This window comes from Antennarius striatus, chromosome 20 (genome assembly GCF_040054535.1).
Source record: "Antennarius striatus isolate MH-2024 chromosome 20, ASM4005453v1, whole genome shotgun sequence".
Lineage (NCBI taxonomy): Eukaryota > Metazoa > Chordata > Actinopteri > Lophiiformes > Antennariidae > Antennarius > Antennarius striatus.
The window spans coordinates 4,058,089-4,077,998 of record NC_090795.1 but is presented as its reverse complement, the minus strand read 5'-3'; the positions used below and the strand labels follow the sequence as shown (position 1 = coordinate 4,077,998).

The 19,910-nt window shown below is 42.3% G+C and overlaps 1 protein-coding gene across 13 annotated transcripts in view; it reads left to right on the top strand.

Annotated features, from left to right (window-relative positions):
* Nucleotides 1-375: 375 nt before the first annotated feature.
* Nucleotides 376-19,910, top strand: part of scrib (scribble planar cell polarity protein) — a 46,058-nt gene continuing 26,523 nt past the window's right edge. For all 13 annotated transcript variants that reach the window (XM_068343475.1, XM_068343485.1, XM_068343484.1 and 10 more), the window contains exons 1-2: nt 376-1,403; nt 18,930-19,047. In XM_068343475.1, coding sequence (XP_068199576.1) covers nt 1,245-1,403; nt 18,930-19,047 — 277 coding nt within the window. In that variant the 5' untranslated portion in view covers nt 376-1,244. The remainder of the gene's footprint in view (nt 1,404-18,929; nt 19,048-19,910) is intronic.

Sequence of the window (19,910 nt, the reverse complement as noted above, 5' to 3'; positions counted from 1 at the left end):
TTTTGTCACTTGTGTTATGGCTGCAGGTATTGCAGGATACTCTTGGACTGAAAGGGTTTGATTTGGTTACGCTTGTCAAAATTGAAGCTTCTGTTGTATCACTGCCACTCTACAGAGTTATGGGTGAAGACATCAAGAGTGTACCATGATAAAAAAAATATTAAGACGGTTTAGTATTTGCAGTTCTGTAAGATATTTTAGAAAGTTTTTGTTAAACTTAGACGATTATTTAATACTATTGTCATACTATATACCGCCACTGGGTGTCGCTGTAACGCCACTTGTATTCTGCTATAGTGGCGCGAGAAACTTATGGCCTCCGCTAGAGCCCAGCCCCCCACACGCCAAACCAGCCTACCTCGGCTCAAAGGGGAGGGATGCGCCGCTGTTCCAGAAGCTCCAGTTTTCGCTGCTGCTATTTTACGAACTCCGTCTGGAAGTATCAGTCTTATTAGCGGCTTTTTTGACGTCTTTTGGCATGATATCACGATACGAAATTAACCTGTTGAGAAGGTGTTTTTGTAGCTTTAGCTAGCGGCAGCTATTCACAAAAGGCGTTCAGTCAGCTACTAGCCGATGTTAGGCTAAAGGCGACTAGCATGCTAACGACACAGCCGGTGAGGACAAGCGCATCCATGATTGTCGGAGTCCGGTTAATCTATACCGAATCGATCAATCGGCTGTGTTACCTGTATTGTGGTTGTAGTTAACTTGTGATCTCGGTTATAGTTGTTATAGTTGTCATACTCGCAGTCGCCACTCAGACTGGGGTATTTAAAGCAATTTTACTGCTTAGCTTAGTCTCTGGCTGCATCATTTTCAGCCAGCTTGCCACGAGCTTCGGTGTCCTCCAGGGATGGTGGCACCATCGACCCAGGCTAGCCTTACCCCCTCTAAGGACGAGAGCGCAAGAAGAAGCGAGGAAATGATAAAGACAAGTGGGAGTTCTCTGTTTTGTTAATGCTCGTTGTAATTCCGGGTTAGATGACGCGAGGACGATCCTGTTCATCATTGAGCAAGGTTGAATTCAAGCTGGGGATACCGCAAACCTATCGAAGGGATTAATTTCGCGTCTCTAAGTGGATTTCGGCCTCCTGATCGGGGTACTTGTTAGAAGACAGAAAGTGATTTGACATTGTGGTGAGCCCATCGCCCCAAGACATCCTCTCTCCAGCCGACTTTCGAACCTCCGATGCGGAGATTTCAGTAGCACCGGCAACGCAATCCTCCCACGGCGGCCGGACATGTTGAAGTGTATCCCCCTGTGGCGCTGCAATCGCCACGTCGAGTCGGTGGATAAGCGGCATTGCAGCTTGCAGACTGTCCCCGATGAGATATTCCGCTACAGTCGCAGCTTGGAAGAGCTTCTCCTCGATGCCAACCAACTCAAAGAGCTGCCCAAGGTGAGCAGGGCCCACCGTGTCAGTATCAACTTTGTTATTATCTCGCCGGTCATGGTTATAAACCACATTCGACTGTAAGCTTGCAGAAAGTTTTGTTTAATTCACATATTTCAAAAATAAGTGATCCAGTTGACAGAAACCGTGACTCACCATGTATGAGAACACCTGTCCAGGTACTTCCTTCTTATTGAGGCTACCTCCCTCAGGCCTTTTGGAAATGGGATTGGTCGTAACAGTATCGTTACACTAAAAGATGTTTTAACCATATATTACACAACAAGTTTCTCCTTTATTAGTGATATAGCAACAGATAGTCATTATAACAACTACTGCATCTCATTGTTTATGCAGTGAATACACCGGATCCTTAATTATTTTGAGTTTACTCTGATACAGCTGGTGTGTGGTAGCATGTTTTTAATCATGACTAATGCTGAGGGTGTCTGGATATGCTACATAATGAGAAGGTGTATTCCTGACCAGAATAACTGGCACACAACAAGTTGCCTCTAGCAATGCATCAGTTGCCAGTTAAATGCGATGCAACGTGGGAAGGCATGCATGGAATGAATTGCAGTCCTGTCCACACCCACACGCCCACTATTTGAAATCTAACAAAGGTTCTCTTTGCAAACGCAAAAAGTTAAGTTTTAATTGGAGCAAGGTTGATGCTGCTCTGTATTTCCAGCTCTGCAGCAATATGGAACAACATTGTTGTTCTTGGATTTTCTTCTAGTTTATTTTCTTCAGTTGGAGCCTTGTTAATTTTTTAAGAGGAGGCAATGATTGTGGTAGGGGTGGAGCAGGGAGTTGGTGTAATTAAACTGGTTTGTAGAAGTCATTGTCAGTATCACGTTTCAAGACATAGCCCCAGTGATGAAGGAGGCGTGTGGCACCAACACTGATCGCGATTGTTAACAAGTTCTTGTTAGCAGGACCTCCTGGCACCAGTTGAAGTTCTTTCCGTAAGGATGTTCATGTGAAATGTTGTCATTGTCAGCTCAATCTGAAGCAGTATTGGGCAGGCCACGATGTCGGTGGGACTTGAAAATTCTCTTGGAGGTCTGCGCTCTCTGGCCTTTTACTTTGCTTTTGCCTTTACACTTTTTTTGCACAGATGGACAGAGAGTTAGTCATAAAGTCACACAGAAAGTAGTGTAAACCCCAGAATCAGTTTACCTGATGAGGCATACCCGTGGATGGTGTGTTTACTTCACGTTATTTAGCCAATACCTGCCTGCTATCCACAATGTGTCCTTGCTCCTTAAACACTGAGGTACAGACAGACCCAGACATGCCGGGGCAGAAGCCTAACGGTCTTTGTGTGATGCTGGCTTCAACCAGGAGACGTAAATGCGTGGTGACAGCACGTCTCATGTGGTCTCAGTGAATACGTACAACACAAAGCATATGGGCCATCTCTGATCCTCGGAGTCAGCAGGACATCAGTGAGGGAGCAGAATGAGAGGTCAGTCCCATACAGTGTTAGGAACAAGGGCAGCGACTGTGTGATGAATAGTATTACCATAATGAGCTCAAAAGTGAGCAAGAGGCTGAATTCCTTTATGTATTAATGTGCTCCCACCTCGTGTTTGAAAGTCTGAGATGATTCTGCAGACATGTTGGTTTTTTCTTAATTTCAGATGTCAGTCTGACATCCGGGGTCATTTTTGTTTATCAGTTCATCCCGCTGTCTGTGAATGACACCTCACCCCCAACAAAGAACAATATAGCATAGGCATGTTGATTAGTTGATTACAGGTGTCATAGATGGAGAATTATCAGCTCAGAGGTGACAGTCTTGTCATCAACTTACACAACAGTCAAACAGGTAAATTTATGTATGAAATAAAATTTACAGTCAATATGTCTCTAAATACAGCCATTTATGACTTGATTTTAAACACAGACGGTTATTATTCTATTAAATAATTAACGACCAGTTAAATAAATGTGAGTCTAATTGGTATTTAGTTGAAGGCTGCTTGAGTTGCATAGGTCTGGCTTGCATTCGGAGGCTTTATCATAGTGAACAGATGGAGATTTAGACCTCCTGACAGTTTAAGTTTGCAGTGACTCACCCCCAGGGCTCTGCTCAACAATCGTAGATTATTCTTTCTGTAGTGCTGCATTTTGCACGTAAGAATGTTTTTAGATTAGCAAAATGAAAAACTTGAACCAACTGATTTTCTGTTTCTCTTCATTTTAGGATAAGATCTTATCCAGACAGAGATTTTGGTCTTGAGTATAATCTTTCTAAACAGTCAATTTAGAGAACCTTTATATCTGCCACCGGACAAGAGTTCCCCTTTCACCCTCATACCCTTAGTCCTGCCATAATGCAACTTTTTTTTCATAGCACAGAAACGCTGTTGTGTTTTTTCCATCTCTAGATTATCCAGATTATTTTGACTTTTCTCATTTTTACTAAAAAAGGAGCCACATGCATCAATAAGGAAACAATTTTAAAATTTTGAATATTCAAAGCTGCCTTGAAGGTGTTAGTATTGAAGCATTTCCCTATTAAGACATTAAGAGAGACACACTGTTGTAATCCATGTGATACAGTAGTTTAACTTCACTGATACTTTAATTCTCATCGAACACCTGCAGGATCTGACAGAATCTAATTTTAATACATTCTACTTCTACATGTAAACCACTGAAAGTATTCTCTGTAATCAATGAATAATTTAAAAGGCACGTGCATGGATATGTACAAAGAAATGGCATTGTTGGTGCTACTCTCTAATGTAGTAAAATTAATTATTTGGAGTGGGATGTGGGAGAATGAAAATGTCCACACATATTAGTAAGAATTTAGTTTCCCTGTACAGCACTACAAAATTGTTTCTCTACCTTGCAGCCATTGGGAACAAGTGTCACTTCCTCGGCCTTTTGATTGTCTGTATGTATTTGTGAATATAGAGCAGGAACTGTTCTTTGCACTCATATGTTGTACATGCAGGTGGTTTTTACGTGAATTCAGACACTAATGAAATGCTATAAAGGAGCTCACCTTGGTGCATCTGACACAACGCCTCTTTCCTCTTCAAGAAAAGGTTTTGTTTTTTTGCCACAAACTTTTGAATTACTTTGGATAGGAAGTATAGATTAAAATGCATTCTCCACATTCCAGGATACATCTGCTTTTTCTGTGTTTTTAACAGGAATGTATTTTTGCTCTGCAGAAATACCGACTCTGCTTCAAAGATCATGTTGAGGAAGAGGGAATTCTCTTTTTAGGCATTTTCGAGTCCCATGACAGTTTACAAAGAAGTCTATTCACAAGTCTGAACCCCCCCACCCCACCTCCAAATATCTGATATCATTGCTCTTTTGTGCACCGCTCCCTGACCAGACGTACATTAAGTCTACAGGCATATCACGGCACAAGCGATTCCTTTCTAGATTGTTGTAGGTCAGTTACACCTGCAAAAAAGCACAAGGAGCAAACCCCTTTTGGAGGAAATGTACCAAGTAAAGATAAAAACCTTCGTGTAATACCTTTCATCAAAGAAAGTGCTTTACAACAAAGATTCTACATAAAATAAACAGGAATGGCAAATAAAAGAAAAGATGAAGTAGAGTATTTCTATTTGTTTTTGCCTTTGCTTTCCAGGCTTGAAATGGGGAACAAATCCCTGATGGGTGTGTCCAGACCAGTCTTTGCAAAACTGGTTTTAAGCATGTTGTTCCCAGTATTCATGTCTAATGGGACCTTCTATACCTGATATGTGATGAGGGTTTTTCTGTTTCAGCAAAAAATATGACAAATAAAGACTGTCAAGTAACTGGGCTGTGAAGAAATATGGATCCATTATCAGCACCTCAGTTTTGACACCCCCCTCCTAAAAAGTCTATGTTGGTGTATTTTAGTTAATGCTTCCCATGGGGTCTGCTTTTATACCATTGCACAGGTAAAAATCTAAATGATTTTTCTCCGATCCCTTTACCTTCAGCCTATGGTCAAGAAAAGCCCAAGTGAGGTCTCCTCACTCAGCTATGGTGTGTTGCATTATTCCTGTTTGAATTGTCAAGTGTTTTATTTTGTGTCTTTGTTGTTATGTGGATAAAGACTGGAAAAATATCTTAACTAAACTGAGAATCGGGCACTCCAACCATGTGACACTTTTTAAGGTGGTAGTATTGCAGCTTTTGGCGCAGAGTTGGCTTAAAAATGTCAGACATGTACCATTAACCTTTGTCTTTACTATATACAACTAAGTCACAGTCTGCTCACTTTTTTTTACATTCCATTCGACTCTACATTAGAGTACTGGTTTGTTTCTCCCCTGCGACTCCCTGCATGAGGCTGGGCCCTTAAGATAAACGACACCTGCCACGGGCCCCTTCGTCGGTAAAACCACACGATTCTGTCTCAGCTCTCTCATTCTTCTCATTGTTCACAAAATGTAAATGGGCCTTTAAGTGTGATATTTTTATGTAAATGTTTTGTTTCACACCTCGGGCCTGAATGTAAGGTTTCCCCACTTTGGATTGTGTAAAGGACTGCATTAGAAAGAGAAGTAGAACTTTAGCAAATAAGGACACACCAGGTCAGGCTGCTTCACAGAGCCTAGAAAGTAGAAGAGGTCCAGAGCTTTGAGTGATCACAGATTCTTTTTGATGCAAGAGCACATTCAGCAGGTTTCTTTGTATGAGCTGACGACCAGCTGGTTTCACATCCTGCCCCCCTCCCCCAGTTTAGTGGGACAGAAGGGTAAGGGGAAGTGTAAGGGGAGGGGGTGGGTTATTTTATACTGGAGGTGGATTAACAGGAGAGGGCGGGTGTCTCATACCTACGTTGGATAAATGGCCGAGTAGCTGAGCTCCACTTATCCATGGTCCTCTGGGCCATCCATCCGTACATCCATCCGTCAGCAACAGACTCCAGGCTGACATGTTGTGTCAGGTGGGACAGCAATGATCAGAGGGCCAGCAGCAACTCTTCCAGACACCTCTGCACAGGGAACATGGATCTGCTGCTTTAAGCATTTCTGATACTTACATTTCTTTCCTTTTAATTGCTTTTTTTTGTTGTAACACAATTTAAATACACTTGCACAACAGCGGTTGCAACTTGCATGTGAACATTTATTGCTTTATCTGTTTATGCCCCCAGTTTTGCATAAGCCATCTATTTTATTGATTACATTTATTTACAGTTATTTGTTAAGTAAAATGTCATTACCAGTTCTACATTCTCATATTGCTTTCTCATGAATCAATAAGGGAAATAATCACTGCTCGCGAGCCGACTTCGTGCGGAACACTCAGCAGTTTACAGTCCTATTACTGTAATGCTGTTACTTCCACCCCATGTGCTTTCAACACAGTCGCATTTCCTCTCCGTGCTCGGCTGATCATGTGACGTCGATCCAATAATACCTTGCTCCTCTCCATGGCAGTGTGATTTGGACCTAACACTCCGGCCTTGGTCCCAGGCCTCAAAGGTAAACAAGGAGGCGAAGCTCCAGTGAATAATTGATGACTGTGGTTGAAGGTGGCAGCTGTTTGTGATGGGGAGAGTCTGGCAGCTCCGCATGTGTTTCTGGGCCACTGTAATAAGACAGGAGCTGTGTTGACTAAAGCTGTTCTGTTTTCTTTAATGCGCACTATTTATGTTTTGATTTCTCCCCTGTCTGCAACTGCTGTTTCGAAAGCTCAGGCGTAAGAAGCACAAGTTTGCAGGGAGTGGTGCACTTAAATCAATATTAAAGACACACGCAAACTAAAATGCTGCCTAAAAAGCAAACATTGCTTTTGTTGTGTGAGATGGGCAAAAAAGCTGTTGGCTGCTTTTTACACGAAGTACAAAACAATAATTTAGTGGGGTGAAATCAGTTATATTGTATGTCAAATCATTTTTAGGTCTATAACTAACAGCTAGATTAATTTAAAATGTGAGGATTGGCTATCTGCCATTCTGTTAGCATTACAGCTTGATGTCATGTTGTGCCAGATATTTATTCTGTGTTAGAAAATTGGCTGAGGCATTTGCATATTTTCAACGAGTTCTGATTAGACCACAGACTCTGCTGTCTATGAGCCTGTGATGTGTGGAGTGATTAAACTCAGCAGTTGACATTTCTTTTGGAATAGGTTTCTGTTCATCTCAGGAACTCCAATCTCAATCACGCAATTCGTTCTAGGCAAATCTGCATGTCTGCATGCTGATATCTCTGTGTCAAAGGTTGGGATGGGATGGCATTATAACCAACCACAAACAAATACTGACCTTTATCTGCTGGCCACACATGGACATTGATTGTCTATGTCCATCACTGTTAAATGTGATAGCCCTTGCATTATACAACAAATCTGCTTTCTGTGCCAGTGGTTTTGGAAGGGTCACGGTCACGGTCACTATTCTGTTCTCACCATCTGCTTTATTACATGGAATACCTGATTTGAAATGTACCTTGGTTTTAGGGCCTGTGTTTAGTCTGGAGTCTGGAGTTGGCAGGGAGGGAAAACAAATGTTGAAAATACAATTTAATTTGAAAAATCCAAACAAAAAACTTATTGTGCTCAGCTGTAGGACTTAAACGATTTGGCACTTTTATCGACCTCCAGGCAGCTATTAGTACACTGTACTTTCATACGTGTTTAAAACAGGGGGGTAAACTTGTAATGGATTTATGTCTGGACTGGTCCTGATGGCATCAAGCCGCACACAGAGTGCCACTTTTGTTTTTTCCCGGGAGCGTATCATCCACTCCGTCAGCGTCCTGATCCGGGCCAGTCTGATTGGTTGACGCCCATGTTTCTCTTGTTGATTCCTTTTTTGTTGGAACCTTCTCTTCCAGCAGGAAATTGGAATAATCAAGTGAGCGATGGAATGCCCTGTTTTTCTAAGAACATGTCTGTTCTGGACATTCTTCTGTAGATATTTGTGGAACTTAAAGATAATGCATTAAAAACACAAGGTTTGAGGAAAAGCAGGACCTCTGAGCAGGTTGCCGTCTGTCCCTCCTTTTCTCCCGATTGCATGTTCAGATGCTCACAGTGTCTTTGGCTGATTGAGATCGTGATAAGTGATGGAAAATAACTTGTTTCTCTGTAAACTCACAGGATACCAAACCAACCTGTAAAGACATGTTCAGCACACGATGAGACGTTGTGGAGGAGTTCAGTGATACACTTGCAGCAGTGCATGGATGCACTTGCCATCTACAGAGTTCCTGTCTGCTAAAATTTGATTCCATATGGAGAACATGTTTTGACCCTGAATATTTTTTTTTATTAAATGTTGTATTATGTATTGCATTTGGAAATAGACAGAAATGTGTTGTACTGGATTGAGAATTACTTTCTCGTCTTTTTACTTCTGCTTTATTTGCAGCTAATGAATAATATTGGCCTACTAAAACCCACATTACAAAAACCCAACTTTAAACATGCAGGAAAGGGATCCCTCATCTGGTTTCTTTTATTTTTAGCATGGTAAAATTTTATACAGGTCTTCCTTACCCATTTTGAGAGTTTAATGTTAGTGGGTGTTCTTCAAATTATAATATCTTCACTGGCAAATTGTCATTCGTGAATTTTGGCAATGCAAATAATATTTGATATATTATTTCCACACATAAGCATACTCGCACACAGTATATACCCAGTGACTAACAAAAAATATGACAGGGCCCTAATAGTGAACCCAGTTTTTACTTTCATAGCTACTGATGCTATCACTGACCAAATAATGATTTGATTTATCTGGAATGCTGTGTAATTTGCATTTCCTCAATATGATTTATGCTTAACATCCCCTAAAGTTGGACACAATGTTTGGCTGATCAATGTAGAATTATTTATCAATGTGTGGAAAAAGACCGGTTATGATTTACAAGCACATTTTCAGACGTGAGGAAATTGGAATTTAACGGTGACGCCTGGTCGCTGTTGGTTAATTTGTTACTGAGCAAACACAATATAGCACAGGTTGAATGTGTCATGCCACATGACCAGTGTGAGGCCTCGGGTAGAGGTGCTGATGGGCAACTGTTCGGGTGGATAGAAGAATAGAATAGAGAGGTCAACAGACAGAGCAGCAGGGTCCTTCGGAAACGACAAAGCATTACTCAACGCATGTGTCATGCTCGCTGATGAATAACAAACAAAGCAGTAACAGGTCTGAAAAAAGATGGCAGTCATTCATGTCCACTGTGGATAAATGTGTGCACACATCTGCGTGTTTGTCAGCCCTCCCCCCCTGCGCCCCCAGCACAACCATTCTTGTCCAGTGCAGCAAAAATGGCCTAATTTTCTACTTACAGTACTTTTTTTTTCATGGGAAAATATTTTATTCTCAGCTCTTAACCCATTCCGTCTCTCGGTCTATTGTTGATGTCTTTGCTTTTTTTTAAAGCCCATTGAAATGGTCTGAACTGAACAGCAACATCCGCTGACTGATTCAGCAAGTGCTGACAGTATAAGGGCATAACACACAGTAAAAGGTCAGTTATTTTAACACAAGGAATGGCAGTGATAACAATGGAACTCTTTGTGTTCGTTTTCATCGCTTTGCACTCCTATCAGACGTCTTTCTAGTAATCATTTTTCTTTCATCTGCTTTGAGAGAGATCAGATAAGATCAGACAGATTAGGTAAACCCATATATAACTCCAAATTTAATATAAAAAATATAAATATTCAGTTTAGGGTTAAAATTTCACTTCCTTTATTTTATTTTTAACGTAAATAGGAAGGAGCCATGTTTCCAGTGTTATGTGAAACATAATAAGTGACTAAACGTTACCTGAATGTTCTCTTAATGATTTGTTTAATTATGAGGCTATTTGTAAAACATGTTGAGGTTTGGTCTACACTCTGTAATTAGCTCAGCATAGCTGTGTTTGCTCTGCATCATGTGACATCCTCTGAAACACAGGCATTCCTGGAATCTCCAGGAGTTTGCCCAGCCCTTTGGAAGCTGCACCGACTCCTCTCACTTGTCCTCGGTTATTGTTAAACTTAGTGGCGATTAGTCTTGGGCACTAAACCTAACGTGAAACTCAGGCACCTCCTACTTAGTAAAATTTTCATACTAACTTAATGCACCTTTTGTTATATGTGAGTTACCACTCAATCCAACCCTGTTTTGAACAGCGCTTGTCCATAAAAACCACTATATACTTTAGCTAACATGTATTGGATGTCGCTTTTACTTAAGTGAGTTAATTGTGATAATGATCCCTTTCAATTAATTACATACTGTGCTGATGTTCCATTAGATTCTTGATTTTAGTCCATGTTGAGTAAAGCGTTAAACGTAAAAATCAGATCCTCTGATTTTCAGTATCTTCAGCTCTTGAGGTAGTAATTCTGTTTAAGTTTTAAGTTCAAAAAACCAGTGCAGAAGCACAACATGTGCTATCTGTGCATCATCAGGATCCCCTAGGATATATTTTTAGATTCGCTATCACGAACCGCTGGGCGTGCAGGAGAGCGGTGTTTCGTACAGCCATGGGGGATCAGCATGTACTTAGGGCGAGTGTTTTTGGTGGTTCCTGACGTTGATCCCCTCTGGAGTCGTGTGGGAGGGCTGTGCAGACAGCTCTGTAATTACGCTGTCTCTGACACATTAATGGGGTCGTCTTGTAATCTTAACTAACGGTGTTCTCATCTTGTATTTAATATACACATCTGTGCTGAAGTGTTGAACACTCTTCTACCCCAGTGATTACGAATGAACAGAAATTAAATTTAGAACAGATTACATAACAGTGATGGTACTGTTTGTGTTGACATGATACAGATGTTCAAATTCTGGTTTTTAATCATTAAGCAGATGTGACCGAGACTTCTGCTTCCATGTTACTTCAGGAGAACAAGTGTGTGTCTCCAAGGTGCTGGATCTCGTAGGACCAGTTGTTTCATCTAATGTGGGGGTGTGCTGACGTTGTCAGGGAGAGTCACTAGATGAACTGAGGCTTCCCTGTCGCTGCAGATCCAATGTATGCACAGAGGCCCTGAGGATTGCTGCTCCAAATCTACTTTCAACACTGTAACCTCGGCCTCTTCCTGAGCCAAACATGTCAAACGGAAGTGGAGAGGAAGATGAGACTTGACCGTCTCAAAGCCACACTTTGTCCTTGGACTGTGGAAAAACTACAGCAGCAAAGCACCGGCGCTCTTCAGCAACATCTAAAGCAGGGTGGTTATTTTTCCAGCGAGGCTGGGGTGATCAGAAATACATAGAGGTGACTTTGTGTGACTTGTATGGACCACCTATTAAAGTTTATTTTGTAGACTTATGTACCGGTTTTGAAAGACTTTAAAGAAATATTTTAAATATATCATACTTTCCAAACAGCCGCCATTAAGAATAAGCTTTAAACCCTATATTAAATGGATTAACTTCCAAGTGTTTGTGTGGAATTCGGTGGCTTATGAGTGGAACATTTTGACATTTTTAATTTCTGTTCTCAATTTGGAGTCCTTGTGTCATCCACGCAAAATTGACAGATGGTTATCAGCTCGTGTCTGTGAAGCACGAGGCTAGTGGTTGATTCCAGCTTGATTGAGTCATGAAATTATATTGACTGTTAAATTTCGAAATGTGGGAGACTTGGAATTTAAACTTCTTTGATCAAGTGCAGCACATTTAGCAGTAAATGAATGTGACCGCTGAGTTTGACAACAAGTCGTTTATTACGTTGCATTTACCTAGCTAATTTTTTTTTTCAAGCATGTTTAAGACCAAACGTCCTTTCATTCCTGTATAATCTAATAAGGAGTCACCATCAGCTGTTGTGATTTACAATTCTTCTTCATCAAACTCTCTGGCCGTTCGATCTGTCAGTAGAAACTTGAAGCCCCGATATTTGTTCATTCTCAGATATAAGTCAGCCTATCACTAACCTGGGGAACAAGTTAGGCTATGGTCCGTCCATGTCTCTCCTTTCCATGTGGGAAGAACGGAAGGAGAAGCTGTAGAGCTATGTGTGTATTTACAGTATACAATGTCTGGGACATGTGTTGGCAGAAGTTGCCATGTTGTCCCACTGCTGTAGAATCTCGCTGTAGGACTAACAGAGAGCTGGCAGACGCACAGCACATACCGGATCCAGCCCATCCAGGAAGAGCCAAACGTCCTCCGGACTATAAACAATAGGGCGCCTGGTTTCATGTCATGTTTGTGGGAACACTGGAAGAGAATGAAATGGCACGTGATGAATTCTGAGAGAGGAGGCGGCGGGCGTCCTGGTTTCTGGTCACCCTTTGAACTCATTCATTTCTGCTGATTGCGAGCGTCGCTGGAGAACCTAATAAACTGAGTGTGAGCAGATCGGGCTTGCCTAGCCAACATATCTGCAAAAACAAAACTTGAGGTTCATCACATGATGTTTATTTTGTAGACATGATCTGCTTAGTCACTTTCCAGACACCTGTGAAACCTGTTGCAACCGGCTAGTCATTCCCTCGATGCTCTTTGATGTCATGCATGTGCTTCCTGCTTTCTCTAATAAGGGATAACAGCAGTGTGTAATAATCAATATTACTAATCAATAAAGGGTTCTGATTGTCTATCAGTTAGATAGATGATGGACTTTTTGAAACCTTAAAGAGAAGTGAAGCTCTGGATACTCTCAGTCTAGCTGCTGCTTTGAATTTGGTTTGGATTGCAAATATGTGCTGGAACTTCCCGTCCCTCCTGAGCGTTTGTGTTAATCAAGTTGTGCACATGGTGTCCCGGGACTAGTTGTGCAAGCTTTGCTACCGCCGTGGTGGTTTTAGTAACCAAAGCAGTGATTAGCACAACGGTTCGTCACCAGTGGGAGGGATTACTAGTCTATTTTTAAAATGTTAACCACAATTTTCTTTACTGCAAAAACAGTCGTCATATGTTTTTGACAAGCAAATTTATTGCGTGTAATGGGAATGGAAAAACTGCCTCCAGTTTTCACATTCACTGTAAACTTGAGCGATGCATTTTTCAAACTCGCAGAGCACATGTGCATATGTCACAGGGGGGGGTCACACCACACAATGTCATGTCCACCTGTTCAGTCTGCCTTCTTCAGCCGCCTGAAGTCTTCAGCAGAGATTGACTTTCTATTTATTTTACGCGTTGTGTGCTGTGTAATCATATGTACAGCTGGCAAATAGGAATCTATAGGATTTACCTTCCAAGCTGCGTTCAGGGGCAACCCAAAACGAAATAACACTGACGAAACTTAATACAAGCATGCAAATGGGGCGTTGTGGTTATTTATTAACCATCTTAATAGTTGGTGCAAATTCTGTGGCTGTTCTTCATTTTGAGGGAATAGTTTGAGGTTTTCATCATTCGCAAAAACCCGTTGTTCAAGGTGCAGCTTCTCATCGTGTATGCATCACTATTAAAACTGGGTTGGGCTGTCTTGTTTGATACCGCTAATGTGCAGCCGTAGTCCAGACTCCGTTTGCTCTCCGCTCAGATCAAAGTCAACAGGACAGCTGTAAGTAGATGGGAGTTGGGCCCGCCGTCAGTCACACAGCTTGGCCCTGCCCTTCTCGCTGTGTGGCCCCGCTGGAACCGGATAAGACGAGTCATGGCTGAAAGTGCCACTTAAAACAAAGACAAGCACTCGTATGCACTCGTATGTTTTATCACATCGAACACAACATGAGACTTCAATACAAACAGCCTGACTAGCATCTGAACCTTCATGACCCTGACACTTCCTGCCAGAATGGCTTATAGACTGTGTTTCTCCAATTAGTCGTTGCGTGCTGTTTTGTCTGCATTCTGATTTTATACTTTCATCTATTTATTTTTACAGTGCACATGTTGTTTGTTTATGGATTTATTGAACTGTATTCTGTGCATGCATAACTAATAAAAATATTTTCCTGACTCATTTAACTTGTGTTACATGAAAACACACAACACCCAGTTGATGAGCTTTACTGTTTGTGTGTATAGTGTTTCTTTGTTCTTTCTCTCAAACTCACCTGAGTTGTTGTGGAGGAGGACAGAGGAAGTGGGATGTGGGTTTATAGCTGTGGGTGGGTGGATACTTGTATTATCAGTGTGTTTCGGATTTTGTTGGAAGGCCAGTGGGAGCTTTGTACTCCACATTGCGTGTGAGTCACGTTAGTGGTGGTTTGTTATTGGTTTTAATTGATAAATGATTTTATTTATCTACCAGAGAGAAAGTGACTCTTTAGTCTACTGTGATAATTTGTTGGACATTTCTTGAAGTCTCTCTTTTTCACTGGAGTGAAAGCTCTGTGGGACTCCATTGTCAGAGCTCTATTCTTCATTAATAATCCACCATCATTGCCTTTCTCTCAGCTCTCTACTTTGGACACAGGCTTTGTTTTCTTTCGTGCAAAGTTCTCCCCACTGGCTTTCTTTATCCATCTTAGTCATCCCTGCCCTCTCGGACAATGGAGGAATCCCTGGCCTGTGCTTTGTGGAGCGGGGGGCGGAGGGGGGCACTGAGGGCTGGTCTGTGACTGACATCCCTGTGTGGGGTTGGCGGCTTGGCTTTTGTCTTTCTTCCAAGGAAAATGGAGGGAACCCAAAGAGACCAGTGGGGAGGAGGAAAGGGGGGAGAGGACCGGTAAGAGTGTGGTTTAGTGTACGTTTTATGAATTGTGGGATTCTAACAGTGCTTTGCAGGAAAAAATGGTTGCTTTGTCTTAGCAGAGCTCACTGTGGGACAACTGTCTTGAAATAACTGCACATGTTGTTATGTTGTTCTTAGTGGCGTTTTTAGCTTCATGTTAAAAAAAAAAGTTTAGCAACAGAAGAAAGACTGATTGTTAATGCTGAGGTCACTCGTATCGCGAGTATATACCACAACAATGACTGCAGCTGTCAATGGAAACAAGTGTGCAGTAATGAGGCTCACCACTCCAGTGACTGACCAAGTTAGTCAGCCAACCAAATCCTCTCCCCTTTTCTTTCCTGCGGACACTGAAAGAGTCCAGGCCAGCACAAAGGCATGTGCTCTCCCCTCTCTTTGAGCCCCTAACCCCAGTCGTGTTCACGTGGTGTGTGTGGCCATCGAGAGAAGTGATAATATGGAAGCGTGGGGGACTTGTGGACTGGGCCAACTGGGCACATTTGGCACAAGATTAAAACTTCCTGGAATGTGTGGGGTACGGAAGTATATTAATGTAACACACAAATACGGCTGTTGTGTGAAAGACGGACAAGAAGCCGTATTTTATAGGATGCAGCTTGACCTCTTTCTGGTAAATGTGTGTGGGTTCATTGATTTAATGCCTCCGTAGCTGAGCTGGAACCCGACCTAGCTTTTTCTCGTCTGTGCAGAAATTATACAAGGAAGTGGTCCGATTAATCGCAAGCATGTATTTGAGTGTATTCTGTTGCCATCTCCACACTCAACATCCTATGGAAGAGGAAGTTTGGGTGTGTATTTGCATGGGAGGGGGAGCCTGCTCCATTTGTTGTCTAATTACATGATTGGAAGGACGCTTCATGCTAAATGCAGTCACCTGACTGGAACACCGCCACCTCTGTGAACATCAGGCATCAATCAGAATCAGCTTGCTGTACCTACAGTGGAATGTTAGCCACACACAGAACATGCGAGCGCTACAAGCACACACACGTACCATTTGCATTTTACGCGTAGCTGTAGTTCTTTTAGGGTCATTCTTGTGACATGATGTGGGTTCCATAAACATTAACATTCCACTGTGTAATTTTTACAGCACATTTCAGCACACATTACCCCACTTGTAAACACTTTGAAACAGACACCCACTGCTAATACACACCAACCTGCAAATATGCATGTTAACATACTGCTCTATCCCTCTGAGACTCATGCATACCAAGTTCTACTCCTACAATTAGTCCTTGGCAACTTTAAGTAGAGTAAAAATAGGTCTTTGTTAGCACAGGTGTGTGCTGCCTTGGCATTATATTATTAATAAAGAAACATTAGGTCTGTCGTAATCATCTAATTGTTGTATTCATTATTAGAGTATGATTGTATAATCTCTCCTTTGACTTAAAGCAAATTATAATATGTACCTGTGACACAAAAGCCATTCCACAGAAGCCAAAGTCACATTGCAAATGTTGCAGACTATATTGCTCATGAAACTGAGTCTGTGGATGCTGAGTAAAACTTCTGGAAATCCTTTGACCCTGTATGAGTAAAAACATGTGCCAAACCTGAGAAGACACACTGCCCTTATGATGGGGTTTAAAAAATCCCTCAGGGTTGAATGCAGCAACCACACAAACAACAAACTAGACAATACGATACCATGACAGTGACAGTCACCTCCACAGGTGACGATTAGTTCCCTGGATTAGTCTGACAAAAGTGTGATCCAAAAACCCCACACTCTCCTCTGTTAACATGGCGATCACACACCCACTCCACTCCACTATCACCCCATTCCTTTTCAGTGAACTGAATCCTCCTTTTCAGTTTCACTCCCTTCCCTTTAGCAAACAACTTTCACAAGGTTTCTCATTAAAAACCAGAGTTATGAAGGAAATATAATACACCGGTTCTCCACTCGCAACCTCACTCCCTACATAATGCACACATGCATACACACTCACAGGCACATACGCAGTCCTATAATAGCTGCCTGAGTGACTGAACAGACTGCTTTGGCTTACAATGAAGAGTGGCGGTACACTAAATCCCACTGGTCCCCTGTGTTTGTCCTCTATGACCTATTGACCCGTGCACCACCGTTGGTTCCCCAGTGTTTCATTTTAAAAGGTTTCATTTGTTGGGGGCCTGAGGTGCAGTTTTCACTTGTATTTTAATGCTTATTTGCTTCCCTAAACACTGGTTAGAGAGGTTTGTGTAGTTGTTTCCCATGAAAAAACCCTGTGAGTCCGGCTGTCAGTGGCCAGGAGTGAATGGCCATCATTGTGAGTGTTCATACCAACTCATTCAGAGGGTGATTGCATTACTCAAGCTTTTCCTCATTGCCGACCGACCTATGAATGATATCAAGGGAGAGGAATGCACTGATTCAAAAGCTTTTATTAGGGGTTGGCGTCTCCTGGATGGAAGATTCGCTGATTGTCTATTAGCAGGCTTTACATGTTTTTTCATGTATGAAATCAAATTACTGTTTTTCAGCATTGAAGTTGTCAGTATTTGGGTGCCACCTGGTTTCATCATCCTTCCTTGGGGCTGGTTCCATCCCAGCTGTGGTCACGTGGTCGCCCACAGCTCTGTTTCCTGTTCCTATCATCGGATACCTGTCACCTGCTACTGGGAGAGCCAACACCCTCTTTGTCTCGCTCTGACTGTGTTCTCTCCTGCGCTTTTATCCTCCCATCTTCAGCACAACCTCCATCAGTAACTACTGGTGAAACGATGGAAAAAAATATCAGATAAAATCCCCAGAAAGACTCGGCTGGAAAACACCTCTTTCCTCATCCAAACACAAAACTAGTAAAGAACAGGAAATGTCTGTCTTTTGACGAGTGAACCTGAACTGGTCTTCTGCTCTTTTGGCAGAGTGATTGCAGACCAGGCCTAAAGTGTGTTTTATCAAATGTGTACCTAAGAACCATAGAACAAGTATCCAAAAATGTTTTGTGCTGATTAGGCTTAGGAGGAACAGTAGTGGAACTGCACTGCATTTTTTAAATCCTTGTGATGAAGGATAAGCTCAGAATTTATCTGAATGTTTCAGTTTAGTAGCTTCATTTCTGGTAATTGGAACTCAATGGCTGTGTTCAGCATTACGTTTTGCTGACAGCCTGCGGTTTTGATTTAAATTAACGTTTAGGCACCAGGCTTGCAGACATCTGTGCACTCTATGTTGAGAAAGCATCCCTGAATAATGAGTCCTCACAAATTCCTCGCCCAGAAAGGCCAAGTCGGCAAGATCCTCAGGAGTCTTTATCCATTAGAGCGCCCGAGAAGTGGACTGCTTTTTGACAGGGCAGACAGTGGGTCTTCTGTGGGGTGCACAGCCATGGACTGAGTGAGGGGTTAATGACTGCATAGTTTCAGCCTGTTGCTCATGCTCTTCCCTGCCAGCATGTCTTGCTTGTCCATCTTAGCAGCAGATTACATGGACACACACACACCGCTCGGCCGACGGAGGAATGTCTCTGAGCGCCGTCCCGTTCAACAACCCGGCTCTTGTGAAAGCACTTGGCTTGAGCACAGCTCTCCCTTTAGCCCTGCTATCGACAGCTAGTTTGTTTGGTTGCCGTTGTCATAGCGCAGAGGCGTTCTGAAGAATATGATGATGGGATGTTTTTAAAACTGGTTCTGGAAATGGCTCTCCTGTGGATTTACAGGATGTGTCTGTTTTGCAGTCACTAGACTGTTGTTGAAGTAGGGAGTGAAATATCTGCAACATTTACAACACAAATGTCAACAGTTTGTGTTAAATTATGCAGTTGCACTTGACACCTCAATTTCTAATTATCATGAACCATAATTTACCTTTTTTAAAATCAAAATTTAATTCTGTAACTTGCAAAATTTGAGTTTTCCTGTGATGCATCCTGGCAAGTTCAGACAACCCTTTCTGTGTTGTTAAACGTATTATCACGTGTCTCCACAGCCGTTCTTCAGACTACTCAACCTCCGAAAGCTCGGCTTGAGCGACAATGAGATCCAGAGACTCCCTCCTGAGGTGGCCAACTTCATGCAGCTGGTGGAACTGGACATCTCCAGAAACGGTACATGAAAAGATAGAGTGGTTGTTCTGTTGTTGTTCGCCAGATTATCTAGGACAAGCTGACATTCATGCATAAATCTTCATCTTCTTAGAATTGTAATAGCAGAGTAAAGGTAGAAATTCACCGTCAAGATGCAGCTAAAGCTAATACTACATTCTGTGACTCCATCAGCTGCAATACACACACACACACACACACACACACACACACACACACACACACACACACACACACACACACACACACACACACAAACATACATACCTTGTCCTCTCTGTCCTTGCACACTGCTCTCACACACTGATGAGGAATGGCCTGTACCTTCGATATGAGGCATCTGCTGTGCTACACACTGCAGCAGGTGCTGAGGGAGTGGTGTGTATTGGCCTATAAGGGCCTTTACCATCTGCCTGCCTGTCTGCTGCTGCTGCTGCAGGACAACACTGGGCCAGATAAAGATCATAGGCTGCTTGGCTCATTAGGGATTTCTTAACCTGCACCTGCAGTATCCAGTGATGGTCCTTTACCAGGTCAGGCCGTACTTTCCCATTTACCTTTTAGCCTCCTACCTGTGCACTGGTCTAAGCAGGCAGGTGTTAGCAATGACCTTGTGTTCATATGTAGCAACATCATCATGCATGAAATCACAAAGAAAAAGCATTTTTGAAGCTGAACTGTGTATTAGGACTGACACTGGAGGGTTTACATACAAATATATAAGGAACACTGCTGAGAAGCTGCAGAATGAACCAGCCCTTTTAGAAATGGTCCATTTTACACCAGACTGTTGAAGCTTTATGATTCAGATAAGGTGTGAATGAGATGAAAACATGTACCCATGAAGATGCGTCTGTACATTTTAT